The sequence below is a fragment of the Drosophila ficusphila genome, unplaced genomic scaffold (genome assembly GCF_018152265.1).
Source record: "Drosophila ficusphila isolate 14025-0441.05 unplaced genomic scaffold, ASM1815226v1 contig_414, whole genome shotgun sequence".
Classification (NCBI taxonomy): domain Eukaryota; kingdom Metazoa; phylum Arthropoda; class Insecta; order Diptera; family Drosophilidae; genus Drosophila; species Drosophila ficusphila.
This window is the reverse complement of record NW_025064328.1, coordinates 19,915,188-19,938,928: the sequence shown is the minus strand read 5'-3', so window position 1 is coordinate 19,938,928 and position 23,741 is coordinate 19,915,188. Positions and strand designations below refer to the sequence as shown.

Below are 23,741 nucleotides of genomic sequence, written 5' to 3'. Positions count from 1 at the left end.
CCTCGACCACTCTGCCAACAGTGGAGTAGAATTTTTAAAATAGCAAAACTATAGTCAAAGCGGGACGGATAGCACGCACAGAAGTTGTATTATTATTATTTCTATTTCTTTATTTTTGTGGCCAGCGCACACGTTTTGAGCCAAAAGTGTGAAACGTCTTTGGCTGTATTTGTTGCTTTATTACGCATCAAAATTTAACCTTGAGCCGGGCGGGTCAACGGCCGTTTTGGCCAGCGAAATTCTAACGATTTTTTGTTACCAGCCACAACAACCATAACAATCAGAATAAAAATAACAAAAATTAACTGGTAACTGGTAAACCTGATGGGAATTACAAAAGCACAACTTGCTTTTGTTAGACGATCGTTCTGCTGATTCTCTTTTATCTGAGTCGAAAGTCATACCAGGCGTATGCGTAATAATTGAAAGTTTATGGAAGCGGTTCGAAATGAGATAATGGGTTCGACTTAATTGGTGGTAGGAAAGTACCAATTTACATAATGAAGTTCTTGATGGCTTATCAAGCGCTCTGACACCTCACAGCTCAATTGAGATTGAGCTTTTTCGGATTGAGTTTGGCTAACAAAGAAAGTTTGCTCCGCAGATCGTATGCCCTGCAAACTGACACTGACCTTGTCATGAGCAGATCAAATTAATGATATATTGCTTCCCTTCCCACTGCCAAAATTCATTTGAACAAAGCCCACAAAACCTTAAGTTTAATTAAACAATTTTTAACGGTACATTAGCAATACGACCAGTCTTTTTTTACAGCGACAGCAAATTTCTGCGATTTTGACCTTTACCTACGCGGTGTTGTACAGTGAATTGTTTAGTATGATATATAGCAAGTGTGCGCTCCCAGATCTGTTCATCGGTTTCGGTCGCACTGACTATATCTGTACATATATCTTTTGCCCTTCCTCCGACGCGAAGCAGTCAAAGTCATCAACACGTGTCTTGATTAATACTCACTGATTTTTTCGCACAACGTTTTAATGTTTGTTTTTTCCCACCAAACTCAGTGCCCTTCCCCATTCACCCCTTTAACCCACTTCGAAATCGCTCACTTTGTGGCTAAGGAAAAAATACTGCAAATAATGAAGGCGAAGCCCAAAAATAACAAAACACAAAACAATGAATATATATAAAGACCTATTGTCCCTTTCCTCACCTTATACTTGGCCACCATATATCGATATATATGTATGTACTTTATATAATCAGCACATATGTATAGTACATACATGTGTGCGTTGAATTCAAGTACGCATTGCGTTTTTTCGTCAATGCGAATCGAAAATAATTGTTTGACCGTGCTGGCTTGATTTATATTCACCAGCGAGAAAATCAACACAAAACAACACAAAAATCAAAATCACTGCTTACAAAACAAGCTACCACGTCCACGACTAAGCCATTAGGCCAGAAAGATCAGAAAAAGCATTCTAGTGCAACAAAAAAATGTTTGATGTTTATTTAAAAAAGCCACAAGAATTTGATGTTTACAACGCGTTTCCAAGTTTGGCAGTTTCTTTAATATCCATCCACCCTTCCAAAGCATCAGATCAATCCCACTTCTGAGTCCAAACTCCAGACAGTAATTTCAAGGAGGAAAAAGAAAGTAGCTACCAATCGGCATTGGCTTGTGAGTGGGAGGTTGCCAATTGCAATACCCACTAATTTCTTGATTGCTCGCCACACTCCAGTTGGGGCGAGTGCGTTTATCGTCATAATTATATAAAATATCCGTAGACATTCAAGTAAAAGTGCCTGAAAGTGTGTCAGCTCTAACCGCAGGCATCAGTCGCCGGCTCAGAGCTGAAGGCTATCTCCAACTCAAGTCCAAGTCTGAGAGTTTCGCGTTACAAATTTCTTTGATTCAATCGATTGTCTGTGGTGGGTGTTGCTCGTGCTGCTGTTTTTGTTTTTTTTTTTTTCAAAGCTGTAGCTGTTGTTTCATGAAGGTTTTTGCAAAAAAAATGAGACAGCTCAGGCTTAACAAATAAACGGTAAGCCGCAAAATGTAGACAAAAAATGAAATGTTAAATAAGCACGCACTTGCCTGGTTATTTGTTTAGAAAAAATATTTAAAAAAAATACAAAAAATAAAATGTTACAAGGTTAAGCCCTGACAACGGCACGAATTTATTGTTTAAACTGAACAAACAAAACATTTAGCACAGAAAAATAATGAGCGAAACAATATTATGCGAGTAATTGGGCTAATTGTTGACCGATTTTTGTCGGTAAAAAATATTTTAAAATGCTAAACCAGATAGATTTTGAGTGGCAAACAAAAAATGTTTCAAATGTGATAGTAATCATCCTACATTTGAGGAGTCACATTGATTTTGTAGGTCATAATGCAGGTAAGAAGTTAATTAAGTATTAATGGATTCCAAGAGTTAAAGCATAAATAACTTTAGTTTCATGAATTTCAATTAAAATCCATGCGCGCAAATATCGAACGAATGATTTCGCTTTCATTTCGCTTCGCAGGAATTTTAGTGTGCATTCCACTTTGCAAAGGCAATCTGCTTTCCAGTCGGCGACAGCTCTGTATGCGTTTTCCGTATATTTACTACAGCCCAGTCGCCTTATCTTATCAGGCCGATGGAGCCGAAGAAAACACTGGGAACAATCAAACGGAGGGGCGAACGCGGAGGGCGCCGCGGAATATTGTTTATATTAAGAACAAGAAGAGAACAGTGTATTTATGGCAAAATAAATAGCACAAATGTGCATTATCAGCTAAAAACTGATATCTACACTGTACCTCGCATAGAGACACACGCACAGGCGCACACACTCTCCCGCCCACCAATACAGAGGCACTAACCCCAATTCGAACTGGACGATTGTGGGGCACTGTGTTATCATCGACGCCCGAAAAAATAAACCCAAGCACACACAGCGACGTCGAGAGAAGCAAACAAAATTGGGCAGCGAAAGTTGACAGTCACTTCCCTACTTCCTCTCCCTCGCGCTTTCTCACAACCCTGATTAGACGGACCCGAATCATGTATTTAGACCAATTGAGCTGGGCCGGACCAAAGTATTGATTCGCAGCACGCAAATAACGCATCAACCTCAATTACCCACAAGCCCCTGGCCCATCTGGTGCGAACCCTGTCCCCAAGTTGAACGAACCGACCTAAACTAACTAACTAACTAGCAAATTCAGTCCGTTTATGCCTTGCGACTAATTAAAATAATTATTGCTGGGACTTCCGCACTTCTCAGCCTGCAGTTTTACCAGCCCCGACGACCCTGAACTTGAACCCAGCTATGAGTCAAACGAAAAATAGCGACAGCGACGACCGCGAATTAACCGAAATCGTTAAAAGTGAACACAAAACCCGACTGCCAGTTCATGAACTCTTTGGCCAGGTGTGAAGGCTAAATGGCTCTGAACAAAGGGAAATAAACACGTTTGGCTTATAGGAAATGCGAGTATGTTGTTAAAAGCCCTATCATAACGTAGTTAGTTCGTTGTCTCTTCTCGGCGCCATTTACATATTCAGATTCCAGAGCCGATGGATTGAGTATTTGGCATTTGATCTAAACGTTCTGAAATGCTTAGCTGTCATTTTTTTTACCATAAATAATTTTACTTATCCCAAGCTACATGTCCAACTAATATTAGGACTAGATTTGAGTGAAATATTAAACGTAGGCACTCATAGAAAAGAAATATATCTTTTCTATGATTGTTAACCCGTTTCTTGTTTATTTATAGCAAAAGATTAGCGCGATAGTACGAGAGTTCCAGCCTCGTGTTTTGTTTATATTCTCTTATAAAGTGACTGTTCGAGGAGGGAAAGAGAAAGAGCATCGCTAAGCGTTCCCATTCATATTTTCACTTGTGAAAGCAGAGGAAATAAATTGAAATTATTTTGATTACGAAAACCCTCCACTTCTCGGAGGTGCGTGCCGGTGAATGGTGGTTCGGAGCGAGTTCTAGTTGGGCCAAAGTGCCTTAATCACCTTTTTTTTGCCCATTACGAAAGAGTGAAAGATGACGCCTAACGCAACAATCGACGGCGCCTGCCCTCTCGCTCCCACGCTCTCCTGCCGTCCCGCTTCCACCCACGCACTGCGGTGAGCGGCAGAAATGCGTGTGCGTTCCCAATTTGGGTTACTATTCGTGTGCTCCGAATGCTGCCCTACTTTCCGCGGTACAGATAGATATAATATATAGTTGTTGCTGCCCGGCCGGCAATTTAGGTTCCGTTTGTTTGGGCCTGCCGCAAGATGCGTTCCGGGCTACAATACCAACAACAACAACAACAACAACAACGACAACAGATAGCCGACACCGATAAGAGACCACCGGCCGGCCTTCCCGACCTATTTCTGGAGGCCCTCAGTTCTGATGGGCCGAATTCGGTGTGTTTGGCTTCCATGTTTCTGCTTCGTTTGGGTTAATTGACAGATTCGGGTCAACGAATAGTTTGCACTTTATTCGTTGAGAAATAAATAATAAGTGTCCAGGCCAACACGCTGAACTTCTGGATTATTTAATGTGGATAAATCGATTGCCTGCCTTTGAATATGGAAATCATTTTCGAACTACAATTTCGATTTCTGATCTAATCTCTTGAAATACCTACAAACCATAATTTTTTTAATTTTTTACTTCTTCTCCTACATTAAGCAATGGTGATCACAAGCTTTTATAGTTTTCCTATCAATAAGTTTGTCTAGAAGGGGAAGCTAGACAAACTGCTAAACGGGTCACATGAGCCAACTCTAAGAACTGAATTCAATGCTCAACTCAGCACATAACAAATCAAACGATGGAAATCGCCAGAAAAGTAAACCCGTATTCAATTTTCCAGGTCATTGTGTGCGCTGTTCGAGTAATACAATACAGCCCGAAACGATTGCGTTTGCCTTGCTGGAGGGGGACATAACTTCCTTAATTGATTGTGAAACCGTACTCCGCAAGACATCTTCAATTGAAATTGCCACCAGCAGCAACTCTCATTTACTATCGCTTTTGATTGGGGTAAAGGGGAGAGAGGTAAGTGAGCGAGAACTTAGCGCAGCTGTGAAAAAGTTTTTCCAGCATTTCCCTAGGTGCTTCGCTTGCATCTCAGCCTCGTCGTTTTGGAGCGTGGGCGCCTCATGCTGAGCGAATTCGAGAATTCATAGCTAATGGCTGTTGTCGTGGTCGAGCTAGCTGACCTACTTTCAGGCACGCACTATCAGACGCCCCTCCCCGCCGCCCCCGCAATCCCCCACTTCATTGGGCTTACTCGCTGACGCTCCGCGGACGTAATCAGAAAAACTTTGATAAGGGCTCGCTCGAGGTTTTCCGCTAAGTGTACACATACCTGTAAAGAGAGAACGAAAACATCCAGTTAATCAATAACGTCTTGAACAAGTGGAAGTAAAGAATAGCATAGCTATTATTATAATCAATTAAGCTAACTTATAGTTGGTATTTCAATTGATCCGGACTTCAGTGCTAGTTCCGTGGAATTTACACCTGTTTTCTCGACTTTCTTTCGGTTGCTTAACTTTGCGTGACAACTCTGTGGTGATGTTTAGGGTCAAGGGTTAGGATCACGTAATACTCTCAACTTAATATGGAAATCCACCTCATTTTCGCCGGACAAGCCAAATTATGGACGAAAATGATTTTAATGAGCTCATCATGAGGGGTGTGAGACCTCACAAAACTCCTGCTAAACAGCGCATATATATTTTCGATGATTAATCATATATTTTCGACTCGACTTAATTGGCACAAAGCAAACAATTTGACTGGTTGGCATGATGTGCAAAAGCAAATTAGAAGCAAAAATTCAAATAATTGTAAAATATGAATGTTTGAATATTTTATTGCGGATATATATATGTATATATTTTTCGCGGAGTTAATTAAGCGCGGATTGGTGTCAATGTCAAAGTTGTGCATTAAATCCAAAGAGTTTTGGTTGTTTGTGTACCAGGTACTCGAATTATGTACCTATATAGGAGCTTACGTTTCCGGCCACACATTCATATGTGCTCAGTAAAAAATATACCATTTATTTGGTTTAGGATGTTTGTGTTTAAATCCATTTTCAAATCCAGTTCATTTGGAAGTGCTGCCCAAACCGCAATAACAACCAATCGAAAAGATCGTGTTCACAAATTTTCCAGGTGAAAGAGGATGGCAGAAATCTATTTTGCATTTTCTGATCAATCAAGACAGAAGCTGCATTCGAGATTTCTCCTTACTCTGTCTACATGATCTTCGAGAGCCTTTCGCCGCGTCCAATTTGCACTTTCCTCCAAATGCAGCCGCCAGCCAGCTGATTTCAAGTTCACAATCGACAGACGGCCAGAAAACAATGGGAAATTTATGCAAAAATGATTATGTTGTTGGGGGAGTAGGGGGAAAATTGCCAGCAATCAGCGGCGCATAAATCAAAAATTTTGTTTTCATACAGCCATCTGCCGTCTCTGTCGCTCTCTAGCTATCTCAGTCTGGTCATCTCTTTCGGCCGCGATGCAGCTGAACATGAACATGAAAATGAAAAAAGACGACCGAAGAAAAAGTGGAAAATCATGGCTCAGCGACGAGCAACAACAACTTTCACCCAGCCAAAGAGAGCAAGATGGGGCAGAAAGAAAGTGAGACAACAACTTTATTGCTTTAATAGAAGCTCGAAGTGAAGAAGAAAGTTAAGAAGCAGAATTCCCATTTGCGGCTGGGTTCGTGTTGGTGCGTGGCTGAAACTCGTTTCTCGTTTGGGGAGTTAAAGAAAGTTGCTGCGGCTGCTTCAAGAATGCTGCACTAATTGGACGTCGGCGGGAAAGAGATGGCTTGATGACTGTCTTTCTAGACTGGCTAGTGTGTTAGTTGGTCGGCGTTCGAACCTTTGATTGCGGAAAATGTGGCTCTTACAACACTTTTCCGCCCCAAGGCGATCTCTCCCTTCGCCTCCTTCTCTTCTCTTGGCTGTTGGCCGTTGGCTGTTGCCTAATGCCAAGTATTCTTGGAATATTTGGTTATTCTTTTTTGGGCTTTCGTTGGTTTCTTTGTTTGTTTGTGTGCGCCCTCTCTTTCCCACTATCTCTTTTCACTTTTTCTTTCTCTGCGGCTAATCAAGAATAGAAACTTACACAAACACTCGCTCTGGCGTGAGTGTATTTTTTATACACAAATATTTCACAATTTTTCGCTTTTTTTTGGGTAACATTTGTGCATACACACTACTGACATAGTTCGGCCTCTTTCTTTAATAATTATTTATAATATTTTTAGGCGCACAGTGGGGCAAAAGCAGGGCTGCAACGGATGAAATGAAGTGTAGCTTACAGCTGTGTTCATAATAATAGCAGTGCTGATGACGTAAATGTTTAAGATCGAAAAATCATAGTATAAACACTAAATTGGGACAAATTTGGTTTACATCAACATAATGTATTTAATTTTAATTATGTTAACATTTGTTTCAGTTTAATAACTCCATTTTTTTGGAAAATATAGATAATAACAAAATAATAACGACAAAATGTGCTGTTCATAATAATAGCAGTGTTACCAAAAAAAATTAAAAAATTCAACAAATCTTAAAAATAATTTAATACAAATAACTTTAATGATAAATATTAACTAATATTTTGTCGTAAAACCTTTTTTGGCTATTAAGCTTCACACCTACGTGGCATGGAGTCCACCAAGTCCTGGCAGCGCTTTGGGGGGAATCTGCGCCCACGCGTCCGGTACAAATTGTCAAAGCTGCGACTTTGAAGTCGGGGATTTCTTTGCCACATATCGCTTGATGTCCCCCCATAAATATTTCATCGGATTTAAATCCGGGGACTGTGCTGGCCACGACATTACATCAATGTTTTGTTAAATAAACCAGCTCTTAGCCAATTTGCTGGTATATTTTGGGTCGTTATCCTGCTGGAAAGACCATTTTAAGGGCATATCCTACTGTGCATAAGGAAGCATAACATTTTTTAGTATGTCCACATAGACGTGTTGGTCCATGATCCCATAGATCATATGTATGCGACCCACGCCGCTGTACGAAAAACAAGCCCATACCAATATTTTAAGGCCACCTTGGTTAACGGTCTTAAGAGTGTGGTTTGGGTGGTACTCAGTGTTTGGGGGTCGTCGGACATACTGTCTTGAGCCTGTCCCACCAAACAAGACCAGTTTGGACTCATCTGTCCAAAGAATATTGCGCCATTTCGTCACTGGCCAGTTCAAATGGCTTTTGGCAAACTCCAATCGAGCTTGGATATGCCTTTTACCAAGTAATGGCACCTTTCGGGGGCTTCGCGCATTTAAATTTCCATTTACTAATCGAAGGCGAATGGTGACGTCGCTGATCCCCAACTTCAGCTCCACTTTTACATCCCTAGAAGATGCAAGAGGATTCGCTTTGCTGAAGCACACTATTCGTCGGTCCTTAATATCGGTTGTTTTTCGTTTGGGCCCACGTGTTTTGGCCTTCCAATCATATTTAAATGGCATTGGATGCCATAAATGGCATTGGATACCATTTTGGTAGAACAATTTACCATATCTTGGATTTTTTTTATAGGTTTTTTCCTGCTTTCTAAGCTGAACTATCAAATTCCTCTCTTCCTCTGAACAGTGTTGTCCTCTACCCACTAAAATTAAAATTTTTGCATGGTTATTGTGTATTTTCATTTAAATTATATTAATAAACTCAAGCAGTCTCACTTTTTGCAAAATTTTTAATGTTTTCGGCACTTTTTGTGGATTAAAATGAAAAACTGCTATTATTATGAACAGCCAAAAACTTGTGATTTTGCACAAGAATGTCCAAAAAACGGAAATAAAAAGCAAATCTAATGAAACTTTTTTAGTTTTCCTATCTCTATATTCCATTTTACAAAAAAATTGATCAAGCGATCAACTAACGAAAAGGAATATGCTAAAATTACCGTTGTTTTACTTCGTTGCTATTGCACTGCTATTATTATGAACACAGCTGTATACGGCTGTTCTCAGTCTGACCAGAGCTTTTTCATAAAAATATGTGTACGTATAACTTGCGGTTGAGTGAACATTGACACTCCTTATTGTCCATAAAGTCTTCCAAGTCGTATATGTAATTGGAAAAAAAATAAAGCCTGCCTCAAGAGCCCTTAAAATATCACTGTTTACATATATCATTACTTATAAAACTGTATAGTACTGCCCTATCCAATTGACTTCGTATAGCGAGAATAGAAAATCCATATAAAACTAACGAGTTTTACTTTTGTTTTTCCCCAGCTTCCACTCATTCCAGCATCGCTGTCTCGCTTTTGGCCAGCTTTTTGAGCTGTCAGCTGTAGCAGCTGCGCTCGATTATAGCTCACTTCAATCGAATTGAAATTGTGCACCAGCACACTCGGGCAGATGTGCTTATGTGTGAGACATTTCTAGTTGCGTTGACTTGCTTTTAGTCACAGCTGCAGGCCGGTTGTGTCATTAACCTATAAAAACGTGTTCGCTCAGAGTGGCAGTGCGAGCGAGAGAAAAGATAGATTGGAGGGAGCGGCGGTGGGGAAGATAGTTACCTCCTAGCAGTGGTCTTTAACACTATTGCACTCGAGCGCCACTCCCCTCTTTCTTTATTTAATTTCAAATTAATGCCAAGTCTACGAAAATAGCCAGCAAGAATGCAGCACACATTTGCATATACATGCAAATAGCGAATGGCGACGTCACATTCGATTGTGAGTAACTTGCAAAATCGGAACTCGGATTTATAAATCTCTGAAATAAAAATCACCCCTAAAATTTTATCAATAAATAAAATTGAGTTTATGCATCTCAAGAAAACTAGAGTGGAGTTTATTGAAATAGTCGTGGATACTTTCTTTTGAGTTCACACATTATTTGCAGTAACATTTAGTAGGTGGGTAAAACACATATGTACATGTTTTTTTAGGTCAGCAACCTTTCGATTTTATTAACATAACTCTAGAGTTTAATTTCTATTGCTTTAAATTTGGAGTGACAAAATATTGATATGCTCCGAGTGCGATATCTTAATGTCTTAATGACAGTTTCGCGAAAATATAAATAAATACGGCTAAAAGTCAAAGTCAAGCGACTGTCAGAGGGACTTATCAATGTCAGGCGGAATTCTCGCGCTGCAACTACAAACAAACAAAACAAATAGCCAGCCGCAACAACAACGAACATCTCGTTTACAACAACTGTGGACACAATGTATCCGATTGTATGGGTGGGGTGGGGGGTGGTGGGCAGTGGGTTTCGGCAAAGAGCGAACACAATTGCAATTGAATCGGAGAGTGGGAGAGAGCTCCGCTCATTAATTGGAGACTCGGGTTCTTGGCGAACGAAGTGCTTCGTGTTCGCCTGATCGCGATTGTCGATTGCTGACAGCAACAACTACCGCAGCAACAACAACTCACACCACTGTGAAATGGCGGCACAAAATCATTGACCTCAATTTTTTCGTCATGCGACACAGACACACTCACACACACAAATACGCGCCGGTAATTGCATCGGTGTGGTCGAGTGCAAGTTGAAATAAAAAGCTGAAAAATATAAATAAGAAAAACTTGTCAACTGGCGTTATCGTTCGCAAGTACGGGTACCTTATTTAAATTTTTCGCCATTGTATAACTGCTGTTCACCTTTATTTGCGGCCGTCCTTGAGCATCGGGATTCGCTCTAAGCAAATTATGTCATAGAAAAGCACAAAATATCGAGCAACCCCAGAATGTTTGACAAAGGAAATGCAAATAAGCCCGTCGGAGTGGAAGCTAAATGAAATGAAATGAGCTGAGATGAAACGAGCAGCAGTTGTGCAAAGACACGCACACGAGCTCGATGCTGTTGTTGCAACACATCTCTTTTTCTGGGGGTAAGGTCATGTACTTGAGCTTTTGCTCCGCCCAGCACGTACGCCAGAGCGGGACAGCAGCTACTGCCAAAGTCCTTGTGGTTTGTTTGGCCTTTTTACTCGACTCTGGCCCAGTTGCAGTTGCAGTTGTGACCCAGTTCGGGATTTCGGGTGAGCCAAGTTTGAGCTCGAGCATTGGGCACGGACAATGGAACACAGATTACCAAAGGTTAAGGTTCTCCAATCGCCATTAGATAACGGAGGAAATCCTTAGAGCTGATTAAGATCTTTTATTTCGTTTGGTAGTATGAGGTTGCGAATTAACATAGATATGAAATATTTAACACCAAACAAGAGTGTAAAATACGATAAGCTCATCTGAATGTACGAGAATTTATTTAGATTAGGAACTCAACACTGCTTTCAAATGTGATATGAACAAGTTGTATACAAAAATTTTTACGTAATTTGCATTTGCCACAATTGAGATTTGGGTTTTTAATTCTTTTAAACGACAATGTACCTTTAATCGAACTGGAACGCATAAAAAATGCAATTTCAAAAAACATCGCACATTGAATCTGAATTTCTCTTGGATTAAAATGTAATGTAAAGATCTAGCTTAACATACAGTTCAATTTCCATTACCTAATCTACGTAAATTTTCGGAATAGTATTTTTCCCTTTTTACCCTTTCATTGCTAATAAGGTCATCTGCTTGTTAAACTGTTCTATGCCATATGGATTCATCGTATACTAGCCCATTGTCGTACCCAGACTAGCCTTGACCTGCCCCAATCGTCTGCGGATCCAGTCTAGCACTGGGGCGAACATAAGCCCATGACCCAGACGACAACGAAGACGCATCGATTGCAGATACTGCCCTTGAACTCCCGCCCACGTCCTCATTCCAACTGGGTCAAATGCGAATGCAAATGCATGTGCTGTCCTGCTGCTGCTGCTGCTGCTGTTTTTGCTCCTGACCTGACCTGGTTTCCCCAATTGGCACGAGGTCAGTGCCACAGCAACGAGCAACGAATGAAGGCGAGCACGAATCGCCCGAGGTGACGTCACCGCAGCAGCACTCAACAATTGCAGTTGCAGCGCAAGCAGGAAGCGAAGAGTCGACGAGCCGAAGAACCGAGGAACCCGAGAAGAGAAGAAGCAGAGGGGCAGCATTCCTGCAGTTTTCCCTTTTCCGGCTGCTCGCTGCGGGGAGGCCCTAAATATAGAACTTCTTGAGGAAGGTTCGAGCTCGAAACGAGCGTTGCATCAACAGCGGCGGTGGCAGAGGGCCACCAAACCGCCCTTATGGCTGCACATGGCCCGGTGCAGTTGTGCCAGCGTCCACATGACGAGCACTCTTCCATGACGCTGCTGATAATGCCGCACAACAATGCTGGCTGGCAGTGTGCGTGTTGATTGCACTCCCCAGCAATGGGCCCGAAGATCCGGAGAACCAAAAGAAGAAGAAATACCATAAAAAGTGCTTCATAAAAGTCGCTGGGCAATAAAATATAATTAGTAAGCCTTGGCACTCCAGATACAGAACATGTACGTTTTCCCGCAGAGAAAAGGGGGAGGGCGCGGGATATCCTACCCTGAGGCAGGTCGAGCTTCGTTTTTCTCTCGTTTAAGATAAGTATCTATAGTTTTCAATGGAATCAGCAATCTGGGGTTGAAGGTTCATGGTTTAGTTTATATCCCAAGCAAATAAATTGTCTCCTTTCAAATTCAGGGAATAAGGTGCGCCCTTAAAGCTCTTGAGGTCTTACCTGATGAAATGGAGTTGGCCGAATCACTACGCGGCGTGTGCTGCATTCCCAGGACGCCTACTCCGCCTCCACCCACTCCACCCCCGCCACCACTTCCTACGACCCCGATGAGGCCGTTGGCGTTGCCGTTCGCGTGGTGGAGGAGGCCCATGCCGCCTAAGGCGCCCCCGATGCCGCCCCCTGCGCCCAGTCCGTTCTGCTGCAGGTGGAGCGGGGTGGTGGGCGTCGAGGGGGTGGTGGAGTTGATGAGGCCGTGGCCGTTCTGCATCTGCTGCTGCATCCCGTTGAGCCCCCCGTTGAGCATCCCGTGCCCGTTGGCCAGCGCGCCCAGGTTGGTGGCTCCCGGCACGTAGCCGCCGTTCACGCTCCCGTTTCCGCTCCCGTTCCCGTTCCCATTGCCGTTGTTGTTGCCATTGTTGTTGCCGTTGATCGGGATGATGGTCGTCTGGGCGGGGAGGGTGCTGGAGCAGCCGTGCATGGCCAGCGTGATGACGCTCTGTTGCTGCTGCTGGCTGAGGCCGTTGCCGCCGGAGCTGCCGTACGCTCCGGACTCGTTGCCGCACAGCCAGAGCTCCTGGTCGCAGTAGTCGTGCGAGTCCAGCGACGAGGGCGACATGTTCACCCCCGAGGGCAGGACGAGCCCGTTCGAGGAGGAGGTGACCTCCGAGGAGGACTCCTCCGGCAGGCGCATGAAGCCGCCGTTGTTCGACCAGCGCCGCTTCATCCTCTGGTAGCCGATGGTCGCCGTCTTGGGGCCGTTTCTCAGATCACTTCGCGTCGGCTGGGGACAAGGGCTTGTCCCTGGCAGTTGGTCGGTAGGTGGAGAGCTTTCCTCTCCTGGTAAGATCCTCTGTGGCTCTGCGAAGCTCGGCAGTGGGGTCCGAGGTTCTGGCTGCCTCTGGCGCTGGCGGTGGCGTTGCTTTGCGACGGAGTGGTGACTGCTCTAGTATTTTTTGCGCACTTGCTTGCGTTCAAAATACATTTTCGCCCGAAGTGCTGCTTATGCGGTACGCGGGACAATCAGAGCTGCAATAAAGAGCGGGTGCGGGTACAACCCACAAAGATGAGTCGAAAGTGTCCCAAAGAAACCCGTTCTCCGCTCGGTTCGAGCTGAATGTTCCTTCAACATTTTGTGGTCACACTGGAAACGAGACGGTTCAACGCACCTGGGCGGGGGCAAGCTCATGAAATTTTCATTTCATTTAATTGCAAATTTTTGCTCTACCTTGAACACGGCGGCGCTGGGCTCGAGCCTCGAGCTGAGCCCCGGAGAGAAGCGAGAAGTGAGCTAGCTAACCCAGCCCAGCCGAAAGGAATACGTAATTCTTGAATAGATCAACCCCAAGCCGGCCCGACACATGTTGCGTATCTTGCGGGTAAATCTCCGGCTCGTTTAGCGGGAACTCTTTTGCAGAGATTGCAACATTTGATAGACCATCTCCAACAGAATTTATGGCCACATGTATATGAGTTGGACCGACAGCAGAATAGATTACCTTACTTTCGCAACAATTAATCTGTTCTTTAGTGCCGATTTATGGTCTATGCGAATCTCGGTCACATAATTGTCGCCAAAATTGATGGTTCTTCTGTGCCGCGTTCTCAAATTTCTACTGAACTCGGATTGTGTTATGTTTTTCCGAGCAAGACTATCTATCATTTTAAATGGATTTTGTTCTAACTTCCTCATCCCAACCAATCAATTTTATTTCCCTATTTGCACACATTTTTTGTGTGTGTAACTCTGTTTGAACACTTGTCTCACTTATCTAAATGTCTTGACAATCGATTTTGTTTACTTTTTCCATCCTCAATGTCCGATGCATGTTTATAGCTCAAACAAAGTGGGTAAAGCAAACAAAAGTAGTCGGCAAGGGAAACGTGGAATCCAGACAGTTGAGGAAGTTTCCGACTAACTTTTACTCTTCACTGGAATCCTGAGATGAATTTCCCTTTTAAGCTAACAGAGCAGTTTCGGTTTGGTAATACACATTGTAAAAACTTAACGACTCGCAGTTGACATTAACTATTTTCCATTAAACAATCTTTTCAACTATTCGTCCCACTTGGAAAGCGCTTAATTGCCAGCAGCTAATTAGTGAAAGTCAATCGATAAGCTGGACAATTGGCATAAACATTTAATGTAAGCAGCATATAGTAAGCCACTCTGAAAATTGTTGAGCTGTTAGTCATGGTCGGGTCAGTGGGAGATGCGGAGTATTCGAGATCTTGAGCCCGAGAATCTCTCGCATTTCGACTGATTTTGCAATGCAGGGCCAGCAATGCGATTGGACAGCCGCTTGACTCATTCTGCGACTTACAGGTGAATCATTATTCGGGTACTGGATATCGACAGCTCCGGGCTGGGCGTCCCCTCCCCGAGCACTCTTGTTTTAGGGGCTTACCGCCATTAAGAGACCGGCACAACGCAGTAAAGCAGTAACGAGAGGGAAAGAGCCAACGACAATAAAGCAAAGCAAAAGTCCGTAACTTTTCGACTCTCCGCGTGTTGTAAAGCACCAAAACTGGTTTCGGGCCATACCTTTCCGGCTGCGAGCGAGCGAGACGGGGCGAAAGCTTAGAACAAAATCGAAAAGAATCACGATCAAGCCCAAGAAGAAGAAGCAGCCAGAAGAAGAACAGCAGAAAAGAAAAGAAAAGGGAAGGGAAGACTAGTCTAAGCTTGCGTGGGGCATGGGAGGGCGGGGGGTGGGGCACTGAGCTGAGATTTTGGCCCGCATTAAGGAAAAAACCTGTCGCCCTCGCTGCCGACGTCGGCGTCGACTGAATTCAGCGAGCAGCAACACAAAAACAATACAAACAGGTTGTTCTTGGCGTTTTTGCTTTGTTGCCTACAAAAATATTTTTGAAAACATCAGAAGAAGCAGCGAGCGGAGCGCGTATTTATCGCATCGGGAATATACTATACTACACACATTATATATATATAAATGTATATGTGTATATACGGAGTGTATATGAGCGAGATGCGCCGCGATATGTGTATGTATAAACGACATTTATGGCATTTTTGTTGTTTTGCTGTCTTGTTGGTTGTTGCTGTTGTTGTTGTTGATGTTCTCTGTTGCGTTGCCCCTTCGCTTTGCTCATTTTGCTTTTGTGCGGTTTTCCCCCCCTTCGGGTTGGGACTGGAGTACAAAAGGCGTTTGAAAAAAGAGTCGGAAAGCTAAACGCGCAGACTCAAATGACTTTCCTTTCTCCTGCTCCCCTTACCCACTACTTTACTACTCGCCTTACTATTTAGGCTCGGCACTAGAAGGGGTAAAAATAGGAACAAAACAAAACTGAAAATTCTTCTGGCAGCTGAGAGATTCGTTACGCCTTGAGTGATGGATGCATAGCGGGGCGAGGGGGGGCGGGGAGCGGAGGGGGCCGGCATACACCTCTATTTATAGAATCTCAGAATACATAATGGCAATTTCAGCAGTCAGCAGGTTGGGAGTTCTACGGCTGACTTCCCTTCACGTGCAAAGGTCCCATGAGAATGGCGACTCTGAAAGCGAGCTCTGATAGTATCTGAATATCTGGATGGGATCTGCGGTCAATTAGCTCGAGTAAACGTCACGAAAGTCGTTTAATGTATGTACTTAGCTATCCGAATGAGATCAATTAATAACTTTCTTATGATATGGGAAGTAGCGAAAAAGGTATTTCAAATAACTACTACTCTACCTATAGGAAAAAGTTTATGGCCAATATTTGTTGTAAAGATCAATATGTGAGGTACTTCCATGCCTCGGAATTCCATTGATTGAGGACTCAGCCCATTTGACCCCAAAAACCCGGCTGACCCCTGGGCATGCTAGGGATAACCTGCTGGAACATTTCCACTCGGTCGAAAGTATGTCAATGACTGGCACGCGACAACCGACTGGAGTTGCCCCTCTCCCACCCAATCCATGTCCTCACCCCACCCGCCAACTGCCCCAAAAACAACGTCCTCGAATGCAATAAACTTTATTAACAGCGCGACAACGCCAACAATTGCTGTACACGCCACTGAAATCGGTGGGTGGTGGTCATTTGAGCCTGAGGCAGGGCCTCCTGCTTGTGGAGCGAAAACAATTAAACATCCGCTGCCGGACTGTCCAGTAGGCATAATAGGCCCACAAAAACACAAATCCCCATCGGCTCACAGGCACACACTGAAACAAGTACGAGTAGTCCTGCGAGCGGATCCTTTTAATTTCCTGCTGTTATTTCCCTGCACGTAGAGCCAGCGCCGCGTGATTTCCATTTGCCGTGGAGTCCGAAGGGAAAGGGGAGCGACAACATATGCGACACATTCCCATAAACCCATCCTGGGAAGGAGAGCAAAACCATATGATAATGGCCCTGAGGCCACCCAAAAGGCATCGACTAATGTTCTGTGAAAGAAAAATAGGGAGCGAAACGACTGCACGAACCGGAGAAAAACTCTTACTCTAATGATAGTCGTCATTGAGAACTTTGTCTTGCAGAACCACACTCAGCTTAACCGAATGCGAAGTTGCATATTAAGTGTAACATTTGAAGAGTATTATAATTTTAAAAATTCTAGTTTTTAAAGTAAACCCCTGTAAAAGAAAACCTGATAGACCAGGGAAACCTCTGAAGGAAATCTATTATTTTAAAGCCTTTCCAAAACTTTGCTCAAAGAATGACCTCGTTTTTTTTAGGTAATGCCTGTTTCCTGCGATTTCGGATTCAGATTGGGGTATGGCCAAACAAATCAATGTGAAGAGTGTTTGAAATACTTACATATATCAGACAAAATGCTGACAGCTTAACGGTTGTTTCTGGCCATATATATGGCCATCTCTCTCCAACCACCGATCACAACAAAATCCAAGCCAAAACTGGTTGAGCTTTACTTTCTGCGAAATCAGTTGGCTGTATTTTTTACGGTTGACTTTATTTTGTTGTTGGTTTTCTTTGGAAGTTTGCTGATTTGGTTAAACATGAAAAATGGTGCCATTCAATTGACACATATCCAATATTTAGCTTAAGACGAAACCAAAACAGGCAAGTGGAGTTCACTTTGATCGGCGTCAGTGAATCACACAGATAGCCTTCTCCTATGGAATTTGATAATTCTGACCCTCAACGTTTTTAATCTAGTAAGGTGTTAGTAGGTATTCAACCACTTTTATAAACAATCTTCCCTAAGTAAGCTCCAACATAAAAGCTTCCCTAGCTTAGCTCATCAGTATCCCTTCAGCTGTTCTTGTTCCCAGCGGATCTGTTGCACATGCTGGATCTCCCAGACTTTCCCGTAGTTAATGTATATATTGTATTGAATTCTGTCAGCCAAAAACTTTGCACACAAAATCAATTAGCAATAAAAGCAAAAAGGCGATAGAAACTTTTTAATGTTTGGCCCGAAAACCGAAAAAGATTTATAGCATTTGGCAATGGCCCATTTTTGGCCCTCCCAGAGCACTTAAACCGCAAGTATGTGCCAAGGCACGCGTTTCAATTAGTGGCATAGCAAATTAATAAATAAAAAAGCCGGCATCAATGTAGAACTCTGGGTGCTTTATAAACTCATTTCAGCCATACAGCCTTGAAGCTTCGAACAGCTATTGATGAATATAAGAATAGATAATAGGAGGAAAAAACCCCGAGCGAAGCGTCACAGCTGGCCCAATGTTTAGGACGACTGGTGGAGGTTGATTGGCCGGCTCAAAAATGCGCTTCAATCATTTCCTTTTCCGGTTAAGCGGCGTCTCTCTCTCTCTTTCCATTCCGCGCCGTCTACGATTTGCATTTATAATCGATAATAGCATTTGCATATGTGGATCTGACTGATTGCCTGACCTTTTCGGCAGCGAAGAAGACACATTAAGGCGAAAAAGAATGACAAACCAGTGTGACAAACAACTGCTCAAGATAAGATCTTAAAAAAGCTTGTTTGAGCTTCCCTTACCCAGAGTGCGAACTAACCCGGTTAAAAGGAATCGAATTGCACTTGGGTTGCGGGGATTGGAATTGCGGAGTTGGTGGATAAAGGTAGCTGGAATGCCTTAAAAATAGGGAATTTTATGTCGTTTTACGAATTAGTCAGACATTTCATTAGTTTTTATAGAAAAAGTCAATGCCGAGGTCACAGCCGTAAATGGCTCACGTCGCCATACACCTCTGCCCCTTAAAAACACAGAGCCAAGCTGGACAAAGTTACAAACGCGATTTCGCGATGCTCAGCTAATCAGCAACAACAATGAAATTGTAGCATCTACTAGGGAAATTGTGGAAAGTCGTGGAAAATCTTAGTCATCGTCATCGGGCATTGTGTGCGAAAGTGTTGACAGCTCGACTTTGTTGCTGGCCCGTGAAAGTCCACAAAAGCAGTGGAGAGGAGGCGAAACTCGCTCCGAGCTCAACTGCTGTGCGGCAGGCTACTGCTAATTGCACATACACACTCGGATCGGACGACAAGGGAGGAGGTGTTGGTGGGGTTGGTGGCAGGAAAGCCATCCAGCAGAAGAAGGCTGACAAGATAAGGCACTCTTTGCAATTGCCACAAGAGCGCATGCAATGGCACCTGTTTGCCATTCCCGCTCCCCGGGGAAACCGACGTTCAGACGTTCAGGGGTTGGGAAAGCGGGGGTGGTGCACTGTCTCATGACCCACTGGTCTGCACCCATCGATGCGACCCATGCGAGGTTACATTGAACCTTGTCGAATGGCAGTTTTTACGTGTTTGCATGTTACACTTTGCAAATAGTTATGATGTGCCGTGAATAGTGTGATGGGGTTGCTTGACGGTCCCTAATTGTATACGATTAGGTGGGTACGGGGCGAATTAAGCATGAGTGTTGCTTTAATCCCATTAATTAGTATGCTTAACAGAGTTTTCAAAAATACGAAAAATAACTAGGCAAATGACTTCTGACAGAAAACTTATTCGTGGCCTAAGTAGTGTGTGGTTTTTGATATATTTCAACAGCTTTAAAAGCCACCGAAAAACGACATAAACAACTTCCGAGTGTCATACAATGATATAAACCCGCCCATTAAGCCCAGAACCTCGGACTGTGAGTGCAGCGAGGAGCCAGACACAAACATTGGGATCTCGGAACGCTCAACGTGGTAGCCGGCATGGGTCGCAGAACACTCGGCCCCATGTATAGACATACATGTGTCTATATATTTGCATAAAATCGCATTAAAATTTGCCATTCTGCCAACTTTAATGTACCATAAAACACAAACAACAGCGGCGAAGACGATGACGATGACGATGTCGACGCCATAGGAAACAAGTAACTTTTTCTGTTGTTTGCTTAGTGTCCAGAAAGTGTAGCAAAGGAAAAAAAGCGAATAATTTAATGTGCAAAAAGCGGTAGAGAAAGGAACACGAGGAGCGGGGACAGAAAAGAAACGGCAAAGAATTCGAAACTTTAACCAGTCCCGCCCAGGAAACGAGGGTCAAGGGGGGCGGGTGGCGGCGAGGACGGGGGACAGGGGAAAATTAATTGTGGGAGAGTCTAACTAATGTGGGGGACTCTGCTCCAGAGCCGGAGTCTAAGCCCAAGCCTCGCGGTTACCTAATGCCTCATTAGGCGCCTAAAATTAGGCAAGTAAGACCCAAACGCATCAGGGACTCGCTTCGTAAGCATAAAATATGTCGCACAACCTATTATTTTTACCAAATTGAGGTAAGACTAATAAAATGTAATCAAATCTACCAGAAACCTGCCGTAGGTACAGCTTAGAACAAAGAACCCTTGAAATAAAACCAAAAAGGCTGTGTTTATCAGCTGGATTTGATTTGTGCTCAAATTCAACTTCGATTCCCTTTATATTAAAACTATGGTTAAAGAATTTACAAATTTATTATTAGAGCTACTAAAACGAAATCAGCTAACATAAATTGAAAATGTTGTCTATTTTCGAATTGGAATCAAATATATTTGCCGAGTTAAATAAAAGTCTATTTAAATTTCCTCAAATTTGTTTTTTTTTCTCCCCAAATCGTTTCACAACAACTTCACTTAAACTACCTCTCCAGCTTAATTTAATTGCGCAATTATCCAATCGAATTTGTTTACACCGAGTTGAACCTCATCAACAGAATATTTGCGTAAATCAGAGTAAATCGCCGGCCTGAGCACAATCGATGCCCACTTGAGCATCGAAATGCGAGTGAATTTATGGATATCCATGCCAATTACGCAGTCAAGTGCCTTTCCAGACCTACATAAATCCCCCTGCACCAACGACCTATCACTATAGGAGAGGCACATATTTATTTATGTTCACGCAGGCGAAATTTACAATTTTCAGCGTTCACTCTTTAATTGGCCGTCTGTCAGTTGTCATGACAATAATTAATGTATTTGCAATCGAACGTCCATCCCGAACATGTGTAGTATCTTTCTGGGACATCGTAACGTTTGTATCTGCTATATGTATCCATCTATGCTGTGCGAATGCTGTGTGTTTTGGCATTGAAAAGGCCGTCTGGTAATGTAGTTTCCATTTCGGCTGGACGGAAAAGAAATGGAAATTGGTTTTGCCCACACGAGGTGACAAGTGAGCCAAGACAAACACATTAGGGCCGGGGAATCCGAAAACGGTTTCCTTTTCCGAGTAGTGAACTTGTTGCTCGATTCACACCTATCGCTAAGCAGTTGACCACAAAATGTTGCTAGGATAACGAGTCAGTTGGCCTAATCGGAGTCCCGGGGCCCACACTCACCATATGCATCGATATAGTGCGCCAGTTCTGCTACTAATCCACAAGTATCCATGGGCTCCTGGAGGGGTATATTTTCCAGTTGCGAAGCACTGTTCGGAACCAAGGTAAATATCTTTTCACTGTACAACCGTGGCGGGGACCCAGAGCACAAATCCCTCGCTCGCACTCGCGCACTATTTTCGAGATAATGGGTAATGTGGGGGATGCGGATATGTACCCGGCTCCTGGCGGCCGAGGGCGGGGGCGTTTCACAGACGGCGACCAGACGGGTGTCTAAACGTCGGTCCGCTGCCTTGTTGATGTTTGATTTCGAGTTCTGTCTTATTCGATTGCCTTTTGCTTTCACCGTCGAACTGCTTCGGGAATCTTTCCTATTTACACTTCGGTCTCGGAGAACTGCTTCATCCGCGATTTGCACTATGCAGCCACTATATAATATCTGTACAAATATGAATATATGCTCTCGATTTGCGTTATTTAAAGAAATATTTCCTCTGCCTTTTTCACCACGTATCTTTTCTATTTTCTCAGGTTCAGCTACAATGCACTTTATTTTAATTTCTGCCGACGAATTGCACTTGTTGTTTTTGTTGTTGTGGGGAGGGGGGGACTGGTATTATTTGGGACTTTTCTAACAATTTCTCATAAATAGAGGTGTGTGTATATAGGCGATTTAAACATGTATTTTATTTGGTTGCAACATTTTGGGTTTTTCTTGTTTGAAACGTTCGGTGTTTTGGGGAAACCGTCTGTTGGTTTTGTGTTTCGATTAGAGTAAGTTGTGTTTTCTATCTTTTGTTTAGCGAACGCGATCGGTCGGCGAGCGTGCGAGCGAACAACCGTCAACAACAACTTCTAAAAAAATATTAAAACAGTGAGCGTAAATTCTCCCGCTGGCAAGCCGTCCAACTCTTGGTAGAGCATAAGGTCGTCGCTTCGGCTCAGTCAGTCCGTTAGCAACACTTACAGTGAGTGTGAAAGAAACAGCAACAGAGTGTGGGGTTTAAAACAGTGAGCGAAACAAGCTAAACGTTAAACGCAAAATTCTCCGGGTGGCAAACCACCTCCAAGTCAGCGGCGTCGCTCGGTCGACGAGCGAACTCACCACATACTCTCTCTTTCTCGCACGCACACCATCGTCAATAAGGGGCCCGCAGCGAAAGAGCGAGAGTCGAAAGCAGAATGGGCGCTAAACGAGAATGTAAGGCGCAGGCAACGCTCACTCACACCGATGCACGGACACACTGAGCGAGCGGCTTGAATGAAAAATGCCGATGCAATCGTGAGATACTCTTTGTTCACTCTCCGCCACGTATCTGAGTCCGTGAGTATTTATATCTGTGAGTGGCGAGCTAGCGTTCATGGGCGGGTATGCGTGAGCAGCCCACATTGCTTGGGTGTGTGAGTGCCATCATCGCTTTCCTTTCGCGCTGCCTTTATTTTCGGTTTTCTACACTTATTTGTTGTGTTTTTTCGTCGATTTTTCGTCGCTAGTTTCGGGTGCACAAGTGCAAATTCACACGTACATTCGAAATGTACTCGCACAGTGGGACAATGAGGATCCAATTGTTCATTGAAAAAGTCCGAAGTAAAAAAACTCTAGGCAGTATGAATGGTACGCAAAAGGTTGACAGGTAGCTCAAGGGTTCAAAAGATTTTGTGGTAGGATTCCTTATCGGGGAATCAGAAAAACAAATTTGAAATTTTTTATAAAAAATAATAAAATTAGAATGCGCAAAAGGCTAGGGAACCACTTCCCTGTACAAACTTTGAAGTGCAAATTGGTAGGAAAGTTTGCTTATTTGGCTTTTTTAATATATCTCAAGAAACACCATTTAGTTATGTAACATATGTATGTACACACATACATATATCGAAAATTGCAGTGAGAATTCGAGCATTCGTGATATTTTACTAAAATGTTCAGTAAAAGGAACAAAGTATGATAAAATGTTGTTCTTTTGTGGCTGGGATCAAATCGAGAAGACCGAGCATACATTTCACCTGCCCAAAAATACATTCCCACGTCAGTTGAATGAGTAATAGACCGATATCGAGTGAGAAAACATCACAAAGTCCTCCGCAGGCTTCAACAAATTGGACAGTTTCCAATTTGCTGCAAACGGAAACCAACTGAAGTCGCCTATAATGTAGACACAAGGAATCGAAAGAGAATATTGACACTGCTAAGACGTAATTGATGGAAAGGCAAGAAGATCAGCAGGGCAAACAGACCGCAGAGCAAAGTAACACAAATCATGCAACAACTACAAATGAATCTATGAGTACGTATGTATACATGTAAAGCCGCCGTCTGCTGGGCGGCGTATAAATTGCACATTTCGAATACATTGTGGTTAAAAAGTAAGCGCAAAGCGAATCGAGATACTCAGATACAGATACGCACACATC

The 23,741-nt window shown here is 43.3% G+C and overlaps 1 protein-coding gene across 5 annotated transcripts in view; it reads right to left on the bottom strand.

Annotated features, from left to right (window-relative positions):
• Window positions 1-23,741, bottom strand: part of LOC108089654 (ecdysone receptor) — a 91,083-nt gene that overhangs the window by 18,050 nt on the left and 49,292 nt on the right. Inside the window, exons 1-2 of one of the 5 annotated variants that reach the window (XM_017188022.2) lie at window positions 21,330-22,240; window positions 12,626-13,651 (exon numbers count right to left, since the gene is read on the bottom strand). The exons of 3 other annotated variants lie outside the window; for them this stretch is intronic. In XM_017188022.2, coding sequence (XP_017043511.1) covers window positions 12,626-13,349 — 724 coding nt within the window. In that variant the 5' untranslated portion in view covers window positions 13,350-13,651; window positions 21,330-22,240. Of the gene's footprint in view, window positions 1-12,625; window positions 13,652-21,329; window positions 22,241-23,741 lie in introns of those variants that run through there. One more of the 5 variants, XM_017188026.2, reaches the window with a different exon arrangement.